The sequence below is a fragment of the Astyanax mexicanus genome, chromosome 3, assembly GCF_023375975.1.
Source record: "Astyanax mexicanus isolate ESR-SI-001 chromosome 3, AstMex3_surface, whole genome shotgun sequence".
Taxonomy (NCBI): Eukaryota; Metazoa; Chordata; class Actinopteri; order Characiformes; family Acestrorhamphidae; genus Astyanax; species Astyanax mexicanus.
The window spans coordinates 40,316,091-40,331,141 of record NC_064410.1 but is presented as its reverse complement, the minus strand read 5'-3'; the positions used below and the strand labels follow the sequence as shown (position 1 = coordinate 40,331,141).

Genomic DNA, 15,051 nt, shown 5'->3' with positions numbered 1-15,051 from the left:
CTGCTCCTATGCCAGTATTAGAAGCATCGACCTCAACTACAAAGGGCAGTTCAGGATTCGGATGTTTGAGAATGGGGGCAGAGACGAAGGCGGCTTTTAGTTTCTGGAAAGCTTGGTCAGCTTCCGAGGACCACTTAAGAACTTTGGTGGCATGCTTAGTGAGCGCTGTAAGTGGGGCAGCTATACTGCTAAAGTTTCGTATGAAACGCCTGTAAAAATTCGCGAACCCTAAGAAACGTTGGAGGTCTTTGATGGATTGGGGAACTGGCCAACTAGTTACGGCGTCTACCTTAGAGTCATCCATGAGAACTCCCTGGGAGCTGATGACATAGCCGAGAAATGCGACTCTCTGAAGGTGGAACTCGTATTTCTCGGCTTTAGCATAGAGATTGTTCTCCAATAGCCTTTGAAGAACCGAACGAACGTGCTGAACATGAGATTCAAGATCGGGAGAATAAATCAAAATGTCGTCTATAAAAAGAGTGACAAGTTTACCAATCATGTCCCTAAATACGTCATTCATGAAAGACTGAAATACTGCGGGGGCGTTAGCGAGACCATAGCTCATAACTAGATATTCGTAGTGGCCATTAGTGGTGGTGAACGCTGTTTTCCACTCGTCCCCCTCCCTAATGCGGATCAAATTATACGCACTACGCAGATCGAGCTTGGTAAAATAAGAGGCCTGACATAGCTGCTCGAGAGCACAAGGAATGAGGGGCAAAGGGTAAGCAAATTTCTTAGTGATGGCATTCAAACCTCTATAATCAATACAGGGTCTCAGTCCCCCGTCCTTTTTCTTTACGAAGAAAAAACCCGAACCGACAGGGGACTTTGACAGCGAATGAAACCCTGAGCTAACGCTTCGGTAACATAATCGTTCATAGCCTTTTATTCATCGAGAGTGAGGGGGTAGACTCTAGCTTTGGGTAGGGTGGCACCCTCCACTAGGTCGATAGCACAATCATAAGAGCGATGAGGAGGTAATTTAGTAGCGTTATCCTTGCTAAACACCTCTAAAAAATCTGAATATTCAGCGGGAATAACAACAGGATCCACAGAAGTGGACTGAATGATAAGACTATCCAAGGCTAAACAATGTTCATGACAGTGAGAAGACCAAACCGTTATATCCCCATCGCGCCAGGAGACAGAGGGATCGTGGGTTTTCAGCCATGGCATGCCCAGGATAACAGGATGCTCGGTGCAGGGAAGCACGAAAAGTGGCAGTTCCTCAAAATGAAGAGCGCTGGCTTGCAGGGTGATGGGTAGTGTCTGCAGAGTCACTGGTTTGGAGCGAACCGTCTTCCCGTCCACAGCATGGATGGATAAGGGACGCAGAAGTTCTCGGGTGGGTACGTTATGCTCCTTAACCAGGTCCAGACTGATGAAGTTCCCTTCCGACTCGGAATCTACAAGCGCTGAGACAGAGAGCATACCATCAGGCAATACAATATTTACTGGCAAAGAGAAACATTTGGAACGAAGAATGTCCCAGGGCTGGAGCTTTCACAGGTCGGGTCAGGAGACCACACTCAGCCTTGAAATGACCGGCCTCCCCACAATAAAGGCACAAACGAAGCCGGATCCGGCGCTGTCGCTCCTCTGGAGTTAGCCGGGTTTTCTGGATGTCCATGGGCTCTGGGACAGACAGCGCAGCTTTCTCTGGTGTGGGGGCGCGGGGCAGAGTCACAGGAGTGGGTAGAGCGCGAGGGCTGGTCTTGGGGCGGCGTGAGAGAAGTTGATCCAACCGGATAGATAGTGAGATGAGCTGGTCCAAGGTTAGCGAGTCATCTCTGCAGGCTAACTCCCTCTGTATATCTGGGTTGAGTCCGCATCTGAATACGTTTATCAAAGCTGCGTTATTCCAACCACTACCAGCTGCGAGAGTGCGGAACTCCAAAGCGTAGGAAGCCACCGGCTTCTGACCTTGCTTGAGAGCCAGCAAAAGTTCTCCATTAGACTGTCCATAACGTGAATGATCAAAAATTGAGCGAAAAATAGCCAAAAAGTCAGTGTAACTAGCCCCAGAAACTTCCTCCCAAACAGCTGTTGCCCACTCTAGTGCCTTAACAGAAAGCCGGGAGATAATAAAACCGATCTTAGCATTATCGGTTGTGGGTGGTGAATTACTGAAAAACATGGAGCATTGTAAAAGAAAACCGCTGCATTTTTCCGGATTCCCATCAAAAATCTCCGGTTTAGACACGGAAAAACCAGGCACAGAGGATTTAGCGTTGGGCATAATGGTGTTAGCTAAAGGGCTAGGGCTAGGCTCAGTTAAGCCTCTGAGGTGAGCTAGCAGCTCAGTAAGTTGTTGCTGCTGCGTGGTTTGCTGGCGGGCTAGCTCTGAAACAGCTTGGTTCACACCAGCGAGCGTTTGCTGGTGCTGACCGAGTAGCCTCCCCTGGTTGGCTAAACCAGATTTAATAGCCTCAGTATCCGCTATCTGATCTTGTACGGCCGCGTATTCTGTCATGGTATGCACAGAATTGCAGACACGTGCAGATACTGATAAAAATATATGTTTATTATAAAATAAACAGATGTAAACGTAATCGATACAGAAACAATGGGTAATCACCAGTAAACAGAGCAATGAAGGCAAAACCATACCATAAACGAGAAACAGTCCAGAGTTCATACACGAGAGATCCAATGTCAGAGGTAATCCAAGAGGCAGTAGTGAAAACACAGTCCAGGTAATACACAAACAATCCAGTATCAGAGGCAAAGGCAATAATCGGCGTCGAGAAAACAAAAGCAAGGTCATACACAAGATAAACTGAAGACAAGAGATATAGAACGCTTTGTAATGAGGAGAACCTACAATACGCGGCGTGGGTGTTTGTGTGGCGTGCACCTTTATAGTGCCAGTAATCAGTATTCGGGACTTCCTGGAGGAAGCAGGTGAGGTGTCACGTGATCAGGTGAGTGTGTGATGATAGCGGGTGGTGCATTCTGGGTAGTGTAGTTGTTGACCTGAGAACCTCCGTTAGAGCTTGGTGTGGAAGGGATAGAGGAGCTAACAGCACCAGACGTGACATTACGTTATATGTACATATATGGCCATATACAGTATCATTATTCTGTTCCAGTCATTCTGCTGAATCCGTGACAGAATCGTTTCTTCTTTATGATGTGTCACATATCTGACTTCTACGGATAACAGCTTAAAGAGAAGAGGAGTCATACTTTCTTTCATTCTAATGCTTCTAGCTACGCTGGATATACAAGGAGGTTACCCTGCATCACATGCATAGTTTTTAAATCTGGCCCATTCTTGCTTCTTGTTATGTGGCTATTTTGTAAGATACAGTACCTACAGAGTAGAGTCACCATTTCATTGAAATAAAGTTTTAGTTGATTACGGTTTATACAGTCAGATAAGTTCTTATGTAAGCTCCTCTTTACCTTCTTTTCCAGGCGGTCAATCAGCTTCTGCAGTCTGTTGATCTGGGTCATCCACTGGTTGTCCTCCTCATACAAACCTGCAGAAGCAGACTTTTCAGACTTTTCAGCACACAGAGCAGCCTGACCTTGGTTCAGCGCAGAAATCTCTCTGCTCTAGCGCAAATGAATGAGCTTAAATCAAATGGAATGGTGTTGGGGCCCGCCAGTGTATAACACATTTTCAGGGTCATGGCACAAAATGAGTAGGATTCAGAGCTATCTAAAGCTTTCCTTTATCTCTAAGGATGTCTACGTGGTCGCTTGAAGCAAAGCACAGCCCTTGACAGAGACTCTAACAAATGGCAAATACACAACAGTGCAGGAAAGTAAAGAAAAATGACTCACTGAACAGATTCAAAGGCATGAATCACCGCACATGTTCTGCAGAGTGCTAGGAGAGCATTGAATCATGCAATACACAGGACTAATGTCTAGAGATAACATGCAATCTTGTGCTAATGCAGCAAACTAATTATTTTTAATGAGCAGAATCCTGTGGAAAACAGTTCATTTCATTTCCAATCAGAATTTTAGCCATTATTTAGAAGTACAACATCCGTGTAAATCTTTAGAAAAACTAAAAGCGAGTCTTTTAAAAAGAATGGAAGTTGTAATAAAGGGATGGAAACACTGCACACTGAAATATCGGATATATTTATAAATAATAGGGAGAATGGCATCCCTTTCATTACAATTCCACGATTGTAGCTGTGCTACTGCACTTCTTCAGATCTGTTTACATCGGATTTCATTTATGTTTTTGCCTGTAGGCACGCATTTAATGCTGTCACTGGTGTTTTGCTAAATTCCGACTTCCCACCAGAATGCAACCCCTATTGCTGTTGTTTCTATTTGTGAATAGCTATTATATCAAGAATTTATTTTTAAATTTAAAAAATGTAAGTAAATATACTGTCAAAATATAATGAATAAAAAACATAAAATTGGAACTTTCCTAAACTTCATTTTAAAACTAATGCTGTCCTAAATACAAATCAAACATTTCATGCCCTCCAGACCTTTCACTTCGATATGGTTGTCTAGTTTTTATAATTATTATTAAATGTAAGAATTTGTGGTTGATTCCTGTTTCTGAACTGAAATTATTAAGTAACAGTACCGAATTACACAAAGTGCTGGGGAGAGAAGCGCAATGGGAGATGGGTAAATGGCTCACTTACACAGTTTACATTCAACTTAATCTGTGTCTTCAAAAGTGCCCAAACACAACAGATTACATATTTAATCACTAAATATCAGTACTTCCCACATTTAAACAACATCTCTACATTTAAATGCCTTTTAAATCTCATGTTCAGCAGTTTCTATCATTTTTAGAGGTAGAGGACATGGCAGAAATAATCGTTGACTAATCAACTAATCAAAAAATATTATCATGAGATTAGTCGACTAGCAAAATAATCGTTAGTTGCATCTCTATAGTATAATTACATTTCTGGAGAGGTACACATCAAGCTATAATGTAGGGTAGATATGGACTACAGCATAGGTTCGAAGTAGTATAGAATTTATTAGTATAAAATTATCTGAAGGCATAAGGTTAAGTTTTAGGTAAGATTCTGTAATATTACTCTGTCAGTCTACATGTTTTATTTTACCTCAGCTTGTCATTAAATGCATGTGTAAAGCTTTCCATAAGCAGGAGGTCAAAGTGTGATTTGTGTTTACAGTAGTGGTGTAAAAGTCAATTATACTCCCGAAGTGTAGAAGAAGGCTAGCAGTAAAAATAGGTTCTCTCACATAATGCTGATTAAATTGTAGTTTTGATTGAAATTTACTAATTAAAAAGTAATTCTATACATTTGCATAGTATGCACACAATATCTGTTAAATCATTTGTATTGTTTGTATTTTTTTTAACTCTGTGTATTGCAGTTTCTTCTATTTGTGTGTTTTTTTAAATTAAGGTCTGAATAATACCAAAACAATAGATCCAAATTAATGTGCAATTGGAGATATGATGACGCATTGAACCTTTTAAAATAATGCTTTAAATGTTTTCTAAAGCCTTATAATTAAATCATTGTCAGTTCAGAGTTTTGCACTCTATCTATCAATAGGTATTTAAGGAGCTATTGAATAATATAATTCCTATAATTACAATTTCAAATACAAAAGCTCCATTATTACAAAAAACAGTGGCCGCTGCATCACTAAACACCCTCCTATACCCCCCCTCTCCATGATCATACCACAGCAGCGTAGGCGAGCGCCATTTCCTCTGGAGCTCCTAAGCTAAGAATAAACACCTGAATTGACAAGGCTGAGAAGTGGGTTGTTTGGAGACAAGCTGTTATTCCTTTGAAGTCTTCGATTGGATCGCCTTCCTGACCACTGAATCGACAGCACCTCGGGCTTCACGGGACCCTGCCTGCGAAAGAGACCACAAAGATCAGCATTAGCACACACACACACAAACACACACAAACACAGACACAAAGGCAGCTCAGGTGGTGAACTGCCCTAAGGAGAAGTGGCGTAACCATCAACCAAGCCAGCTCTTCTAGACACTGACAGTTCTGTACATCCTCTCGCTTCCTCTGTAAAAATAGCCACACATCAATAAACTACTGAACACATCCCAAGTCTGATAACACAACCTTATTAAGCACTAGCAGCATTGCTTGGACATGGTTGTAAGACATAGAATACCGTTAAAACATAGAATACATTTACTGATTTTAAAATCTGGTGCGCCTTATAGTGCAAAAATACGATACTAAAATCTTTAAAATAATTTTGGCATAAGAAAAGGTGCTCATACACTAATTGTAACCTTCTCCAGTAGAAAAAAAAGCACATACAATTTTTCACCCCCCTTGCTTTTAAAATATCAAACATTCTGTCAGGTCTCTAATCAGTCCAAGGAGCTCTTGTACTCCTCAGCCCAATCCTAACTAAGCATGCACTCAATGCTCAAACATAACACAACACTAAAACTCCTGTACCTCAGAATTAAATAGGCTTTATCAATTCCACAGGCATGATGAAACACATGGACACTGTGATTGGCCAGACTGTAATACAGACTCTCATCCCAGAACAGTAAATGAAGACTTCAAGCTGAAATTAACACAGAGCTGATGGACTGAGTGGACTAGTGTAATCCTCACCTAACACCAATTAATCTATTCATTGATTGGGGGATAGTGGTACCTAGAACATTGGGAAATTGATTGACATGCCTGTGGGTTCAATACCCAGGTCCACAACAGTCACAATGCCTTGTGTTTGCTATGTTTGATTTTAACTTTGTTTACTCATGTGATTCAGTTGTATACTAAAGTTATCAACTTAAGTAGCATGTAGAAAAAATTAAGAGACCACTTCAGTTTCCAAATATGTTTCTTTGATTTTGCTATTTATAGCTATATGTTTGAGTAAAATGAACTTTTTGTTTTATTCTATAAACTACGGACAACATTTCTCCCAAATACAAATAGTCATTTAGCAGAAAATGAGAAATGGCTGAAATAACAAAAAGATGCAGAGCTTTCAGACCAAAGAAAACAAGTTCATATTCGTAAAGTTCAAAAATCCATATTTGGTGAAATAAGTTTTCATGCGTCTTGGCATGTTCTCCTCCACCAGTCTTACACACTACCTTTGCTTGGTTTGATGGCTGTGATCATCCTTTTTCCTCTTGATTATATTGCAGAGGTTTTCAATTTGGTAAAATCAAAGAAACTCCTCATTTTTAAGTGGTCTCTTTTTTTCTGTAGTTGTACACACAAAAAACCTACAATTTACAATTTTGAACTAAGTAGTTAAATATCTTGTGAACTAGTTTAAACTAAGGGAAGCTAAGGGGTCCATATGTGGTCGCTGATAGGTACTTTATATGTATCGAGTTTAGAACACTAGAAAACGTACTGTAAATGTGTATTATTTCCTTTCTATTCCTAATGTTAATAGTTTGAATATGTGTTCTAGCAGCATATGTACTGTAACTGAGTCATATTCAGATGAAGAGAGATGTCAAAATGAAATGTTTTATCATCCTCATGCTGCATCAAAGTGCTAAACTGCTCTTTAAATAAAGAATTTTACTGCCTTCCAGCCCACGCTACCTGTTCAACTGAAATGCCAGAGTCATCCTCATAATAGTGTTCATACAGAGAGAAGGCAATATTAAGCAGTACCTTGACACGAATGTGATGTGTGCTTTAAAGAAGAATCAAATGCACACTTTTTATCCTCTCCCCATACATAATTGGTTGGCTTCTTTTATTCAGTACTGAAGCTTGGAGGGTAATATTAAACAAGTCATTCGAAAAATGATTTAGTCTCTTTTGTGCTTAATGGTAGAAGCAGGAGGAGAATTTGTTCAAATCAAACATTTCATTAAGCCATAGTTTTTTGAACTAGAGAAACAGTGGCAAATCTTTATTCCTAATCAAGGCCACAAGAATTACACATAATGAGGTGTGATTCTCAGTGATTCATAGCTCGCACTGACAAGAAACACCTGTTTAACATCACACTCAACACTATGTAGCTGAAGATCGTGCCAAACCATATTTGTGTATTTCTAAACAGCATTTTCTGTTATTACCCAATTAGTAGTCAAAATCATTCTTTAGTGAACAGCAAAAATGGCCCAGCAAAATACAATACCTATCTGATATGCCATGTGGCAACAGACACAGATGGGCTCAATGCAACTCCATGTAGAGCCCACATTCTCCACCAATGTGGCACCTCCCTTTAAGGATAGGGGTGTGGCCACCACAAACCGCAAAGCAATCCAGGCAGACAGAGGTAACTGGTGAGTTCATTGCAACCCTGAAGGGATCTTTATAGAAAAATAAAAATTGAAAACTAAAAACAATTTAACTACTGGCCCAACAGGCTCCTAATGAGAACACCTAACCAATCTAATACATATTTCTTTCTCACTTCCCCCTGTGAGGGCTGGCTGGAACGTCCCTTGCTACCTTTAAGAAACTACTGAAGACTTCAAAGAGCACTTACTCTCCTAACACCTCTAACAATCTTTAAACTACTTCTAACCTCATTTCCTGCTCCAATCCTTTCCTCCTTTAGGCCCTGTCTAAAATGTTTTTGGCTTGAACTTCTATGTCCTCTATTGATAATGTACATAAATATTTTAAGAGACCACTTCAGTTTCTGAATCAGTTTCTCTGATTTTGCTATTTATAGGTATATAATTAAGTTAAATGAACATTGTTGTTTTATTCTATAATCGGATAACATTTCTCCCAAATTCCAAATAAAAATATTTTCATTTAGAGCATTTATTTACAGAAAATTAGAAATGGCTGAAATAACAAAAAAGATGCAGAACTTTCATACCTCAAATAATGCAAAGAAAACAAGTTCATATTCATAAAGTTTTGATAGTTTAGAAATCAATATTGGGTGGAATAACCCTGTGATGTGTAAATTGCTGCAGATGGAATGCTCACACTGTGGTTTGGAGAAAGCTTTGCTCAGCTGTAACTTGGTCCTCTGGATTTGGCATGCCCTGATTCATGGCACTGTAGTAAAAGAAGCAGCAGATTTACTATTTTGCAAACAGTGAACCACCTGCTGCATCCAAACACATTCAGTGACCTTTGAGAATTCCATTAGTGCGCTCAATAACTGACATTTGAGAGTTCATCAGTGGGGCAATACATCATTGTGTCAGGTGATACGGTGTCAGGCAACCGTTGGCTCCTTTGGTGGAGAAAATGAGAAGATAACACGTTTCAATACATACAATTTATTCTAGACAAGGCAAAGAAATTCAGTTTGACCTCCAGCTGTTGTTGTGCATTGTGCATGATCAAGGTATCCTGAGATTATATGGCTCCTTAATGGCAGATAAATTCCAGATTTCAGAAATCTCCCTCTGGAATGTTCTTGTAGGCAATAAGCAAATCTGTACAATCTCTTGAGACACATTATCTCTGTAGAGCTGTGAAAAATAATAGTAATAACACAAGATCAGCCATGTCCACTGTTGGCCATTAGAGACTCTAATTGCTTTTCTAGTGAAGGAATCTGGATAAATTATATAAATAATCAGCTACAATGCATAATGCTTGCATTGCATAACAGGCTTTGTTAAGGAAATATTAGGTACGGTTTAACTAGTACTAACAATCTGATAATAATCTTCTAAACAAACAAACTATTTTATATTGAGCTTATAGCCCAAGTGCAAAAACACAAAAATTAGTAATACGGCTATGGACTGCACAATTAAACAGACCAACATTAACCTAATTCACAATGACTTTCCTCGACTCTAATATAATAAACAATGTTTAAGAATATAAAATACTTTCTGAACAAATGTTTTTTGTTTTAAAGTAAACAGCCTAAGTGCAAAAACACAAAAACAGCAATTCACTGGGCCGGCTTGCGCACCAGAGAAGCCGTGGAGCAGCGGCGCTCCTGGTCTGGGGACACAGCGGAGAAGCCATGAAGCTGCGGCGCTTCTTTTTTTTCGTACTTTAATCCGTTTTTAATCCGTCTTTTTAAAAATGAATATTCGCTACCAATCAGTGGCGAATATCCGGAGCTCGACAAACGCTATTCGGGCCAGCCCTACAGTTAAAAAGGTTTTATCTCACTACTGTAAAGCTGCTGTTTTGTAGATAAATGTTTTTCTTAAGACAGTGATAATATGTTTGTTACATTACAAAAGTGCACACTTATAGAAGCACCACTGGGCTTAGGGCACCATTTGTGACTAAAAACTAGGGCAAGCAACACCAAAGCAAACTGCCTACGACAAAGTATAGTCAACAAACATGAACCAAAGCAGAATAAAAATACCAATAGATCAAACAGACCAGGCAAACAAAACCAAAGGACAAAACCAGACAGATAACCAGCAATGACAGACAGAAATAAAGACCACTCAGTTCGCAACATGAAAGGTTGGCAATACTTCGCAAAGAATTAGTATAACCAGACAGGCATATATACACAAAGCATGATTACAAACAGGTGTGAGAGACCAGCACTCAAATGATGACAAACAAGACAAACATTTCTATTTGAGTGGTTGGAGACAGTGGTTCCATCTACAAGTTGTTAAGCATATGAAACAGGTCTCTGTGATCGGTGTATCATTTATCTCATCTCTTCATGTGCTACACCCTCACAGTAGTTCAAGATGCATTGCTCAGGAACACAGAACCAACACTGCTTTCTAAAACACCTGCCACATTAGTGTCACTGCAATGCATAATATTACAATCTGCTGCACTGTTTATTTCAAAATATCTCTAGTGGAGGTCCCCCCACAAAATCTAAATACAGCCTTGCTCTTTGCTGGCTCACGGGTTTGTGCAGGTGCATATACCTGGCACTCATTGAGACTTAATCACCTGTGTGGAGCAGTGTGGGGACTGACTCATCTGCTGCTGATTATGCTGCTGTTTCCTGCAGAATTCTGGCATTTTTAACAGTGTAGGAGCGGCTCCCCTTAGGACCAACGTTGTGTAACAGCATCTTAGAGGATAATGAGGAGCCAGCTGAGGCGTAATCCTGACACCTGCGCCTCTCCATTTGTTTCAGGAAAGCAGTGTGTTCTAAAATAGACTGGGTTTTCTGATGCTTCACACTAAAAGGAATAGATGAGATATCATTGTGGAATCACTTGCATTTTTAACTCTAAAATTGCAACTTTAAAAGGTAAGATTCTGTAATCTTGAGTCTGTAAACTTGCCTTGCCTTGTAACACTCTAGTGATGTATCATAATTGAACTTGACAGATTCGTTCACCGTAGCAATTCTGTAGAGTTGCAATTGGAGACATCCATGTCTTTAAGCTCTCAAAAAAATAAGAGACCACTGAAAGATGATACATTTCTTTGATTTTACCAAATTAAAAACCTCTGGAATATGATCAAGAGAAAGATGGATAGTCACAAGCCATCAAACCAAACTGAACTGCTTGAATTTCTTAATTTATTCAAAAACAGTTTATAAGACTGGTGGAGGAAAACATGCCATGTTGCATGAAAACTGTGATTAAAAACCAGGGTTATTCCCCCAGATATTGATTTCTGAACTCCTTTTTGTTATTTCAGCCATTTCTTATTTTCTGCAAAAAATGCTCTAAATGACAATAATGTTATTTGGAAATTGGGAGAAATGTTGTCTGTAGTTTATAGAATAGAACAATAAGGCTAATTTTACTCAAACATATACCTATAAACAGCAAAATCAGAGAAACTGATTCAGAAACTGAAGTGGTCTCTTAATTTTTTCCATATATATATATATATATATATATATATATATATATATATATATATATATATATATATATAATTTGGAGTAATTTATGATCTTTTTAACTGACCTGCAGCTATTGGACTATCCCTACACTTCATTCCACTTAAACTCATTCTGCACCCTGCACTTTACTCATAGTTGCACTGCACCTAATAAACTATACTATATGCACCTGTAAATAGCAATATGACATCTATATATTCAGTTATATATTACACCTGTACGTTCAATGGTGCAATACTTTGTGTTTATATTATAAGTTAAGTGTATATTTTCTATTTTTATTTTATTTTATGTTGTATATATTGTTTTTTTTTTCAAAAGTAAAAATATAACATTATCATATTAAGAAATTGTTACTTTTATGCAATTATAACAGTGATATCTAACAACAGAGTACAACACTCTAGTGTTTGGGGGTTTAAACACTAAATAAATCACGGTCTGAAAAAAAATCTTAACATGCAAAAGAATAATTAAAATTCTATACTTTTTAAAAAAATAAATAAATACAAAATTAAAAAACAATACAATATTAATATTTTCTTACATCCACAATGGCTTCTTAGTAAAACACTCGAAAAACGTAAATAGTAATATGCATAACAAGTGTCCCATTGCAGCAATCATAATTAATAATTAAAGTAATTTTACTATATATGATATTTTCTTACAGTGGCATTTCCACTCCATGGTTGGAGGTACTAGTGTAAAATAGCCCCATGATAGCCTTCCCTATTCCCTACAGTCTATTGACAGTAGAGACAGTAGAGCTCTGTCTGAGCACTGCTGACTCCTAATGGCTTATAATAGAGCCTGAGTGTGTGGGGCTCAGATGAAAGCAAAGAGGTGAATGGACCTCTAGCTCAGAGGAGGTACTCCAGTAAAGCCAGGGCTACCAGTGAAGCTCACCTCCTGCGTTTCATCCTGCTGTGCTGGGCCTCTCCACAGAGGGCTGGCCTAAACACTTCAGACAGAATAGAGAATTGGCTGTGCTGTTTCAATTTGCCCTGGCCCTAAACAGAGCACACAGGGACATACACAGCACAGACACATACACACACACACATAATACAAAGGGAAAGCAAGCAGGTCTGCTGCTATAATGGTTTGTGTTGATTGGTTAACATTTGCAGGTATAACATACATTCAATATGTTGCAAAAATGTTTTAATTTCCAGTCAATAAAGAGCAATATGGAGCTATATTTTCTTTTTAGGTAATATTCCATCTGCAGCTGTTTCAGTCTTAAAGTCTTAGAATGTTACTGCTGCACCTTTAAGGTGAAGTGTACAATTTAAACAAGCCTATAAGAAAGTTGGACAATTTACTGTTTTGTTTTAAAAATGCTACAAAAAATGCTTTACTGGATATTAATACTGTATTTTTGTATTCACCTCAAAAGATGATATTCTATTAAAAAATAGACTTTAGTGCAGGATATAGTACAGACCTAGGGCCCTATCTTATACCCTGTGCTATCTTATACCCAACAGTCAACCGTCTATTTTCAGGCCTTGTGCCTGCAACGTTTAAATAGCAAAAATGCTTAGGAATATAACTATGCTAATGGTGGTATGGAAGTTAGGTGTGTTCTGGCATATTGGTAACAAAAAAAACAGGTGTACCACTGACTGATTAGAACCCTGAAAACAGTCAACCATCAGATGTTTACTGCTATCTTGGCCACACAGGCATGCTGAATGTGCCCAACAAGCATACACCCCATTTTTTTTACGAACACAAAGACAGTGCACAGTACCAACTTTTACAACAACAAACAGAATATAAAATAAAATTACATTGTTGTTCCCGTAAATTCACAGCATGAACGAGCAAGTCTGTTTCCTCTGCTGAGAAGTGCAGAAGTGCTGCACAGTTAAAAAAAATACCAATCAGCAAAAGTCAGAGCGAACCTGGCTCTTAAAGAGAATTGAAAGTGACATGCTGATTGGTTTATTTCACATTACACCCAAAACACGATGATTAATTAAGACAACTGGTTTATGCTTTTTGTGCATTTTGAGCTGTGCAATTTTTGCATTCTTACAATACCAAAGACAAAATGCCATGCTCTAAATCACCCCTGGTCTTCTTACAGTGGAAGGATAGACAGAAATATGTGTCAATGTTTTTTTCACATTTGTCATTTTATACAGTAATGTTAGGGGCAGTTTGGGTTGCCGACTTGGTTGGGATGTCTTGCATGGTTGTTATGGGTCCCATTTTCTCTTTATTTTTAAATAATTTTTCTGATCTCCACTTTTGTTCCCAAGCTGCTCCTAACTGTGACCATGAGGAAACATGACCAATTTACACAATATCCCATGGAGGGGGATTATAACAAATATCTCCCAGGAATTAATTCCTTAAAATAAAAAATTGTGTACTTAATTGTTGCTCTGGAAACTATATAAATGAAAAATGACTTTTTCACAGTAGTTTACAGTATATTACAATAATTTGAAAAAATCCAAGTGGCAAGATTTACAAAGTACACAAAGTTTACAATATCTACTTAATTATGTGCAATTAAATTACATGAAATGTTAATAATGATCCATAATTGTTTTGCATACTAAAACATTTTATTACCACACTGATGGACAAGTTGTCTTCTATGCTTTTTACTGACTGTGGAAAGCTAAATAAATTTTTGAATAAAAAACAGAGAAAACCATTAACTGTCCATATTAGTGCAGTGAAAACAACAAAAACAAGCCAGAAAGAAGCTGGGAAGAAGACACAGTGGAATTAAAAGTGCCTGGATGCAGCCACGAGAGAGTTGGAAAAGCAGATTTGTGTTGTGGCCTTTGTGAAGCTATGTGACTCTGGCTTTCTCTCAGCCTGAGGAAGAGATGAGAGCGACTCAGCAACAGCTCAGCCCTATCATCGCTCTTCGTGTGCCTTGAATAGCTGTTAACATGAGAGGCACGGCTGTGGCTGAAAGGATGTTCAGAGTCGATCTGCAGCTACATTTACTTGCCCATTCACAGCAGATGGAAAAGGAAAGTGGAGAGGACACTTGGCATGCAGAGGGAGCGACTGCTTTGGGTTTGAGCTTCAGTCTGGAGGGAGGATTTGGCTGTTTGGTTTAACAAGCCTGGAAGAATATGAGGAAAAACACTGCAGCAACTCTGGCGAGAGCTGAATTCTCTCATTTCGATGCAATGAAATCTGAAACTCTCCCTCCGAGAAACTGAAAGCCAAGCATTAGTCTCGCACTCGAGAAACAACTTTCATCAGCCACATTCATCACTTCCACAGGCCAGCTGATTTCCACTGGAGCTTAGAGAGAGCTGGTGCAGGTAGGAGAGC

At 38.9% G+C, this 15,051-nt stretch overlaps 1 protein-coding gene across 3 annotated transcripts in view; it reads right to left on the bottom strand.

The window, feature by feature from the left end:
• necab1 (N-terminal EF-hand calcium binding protein 1) overlaps positions 1–15,051 on the bottom strand; it is a 64,112-nt gene that overhangs the window by 16,462 nt on the left and 32,599 nt on the right. For all 3 annotated transcript variants that reach the window (XM_049475307.1, XM_049475306.1, XM_049475308.1), the window contains exons 7-8: positions 5,724–5,841; positions 3,415–3,491 (exon numbers count right to left, since the gene is read on the bottom strand). In XM_049475307.1, the coding sequence (XP_049331264.1) occupies positions 3,415–3,491; positions 5,724–5,841 (195 nt within the window). The remainder of the gene's footprint in view (positions 1–3,414; positions 3,492–5,723; positions 5,842–15,051) is intronic.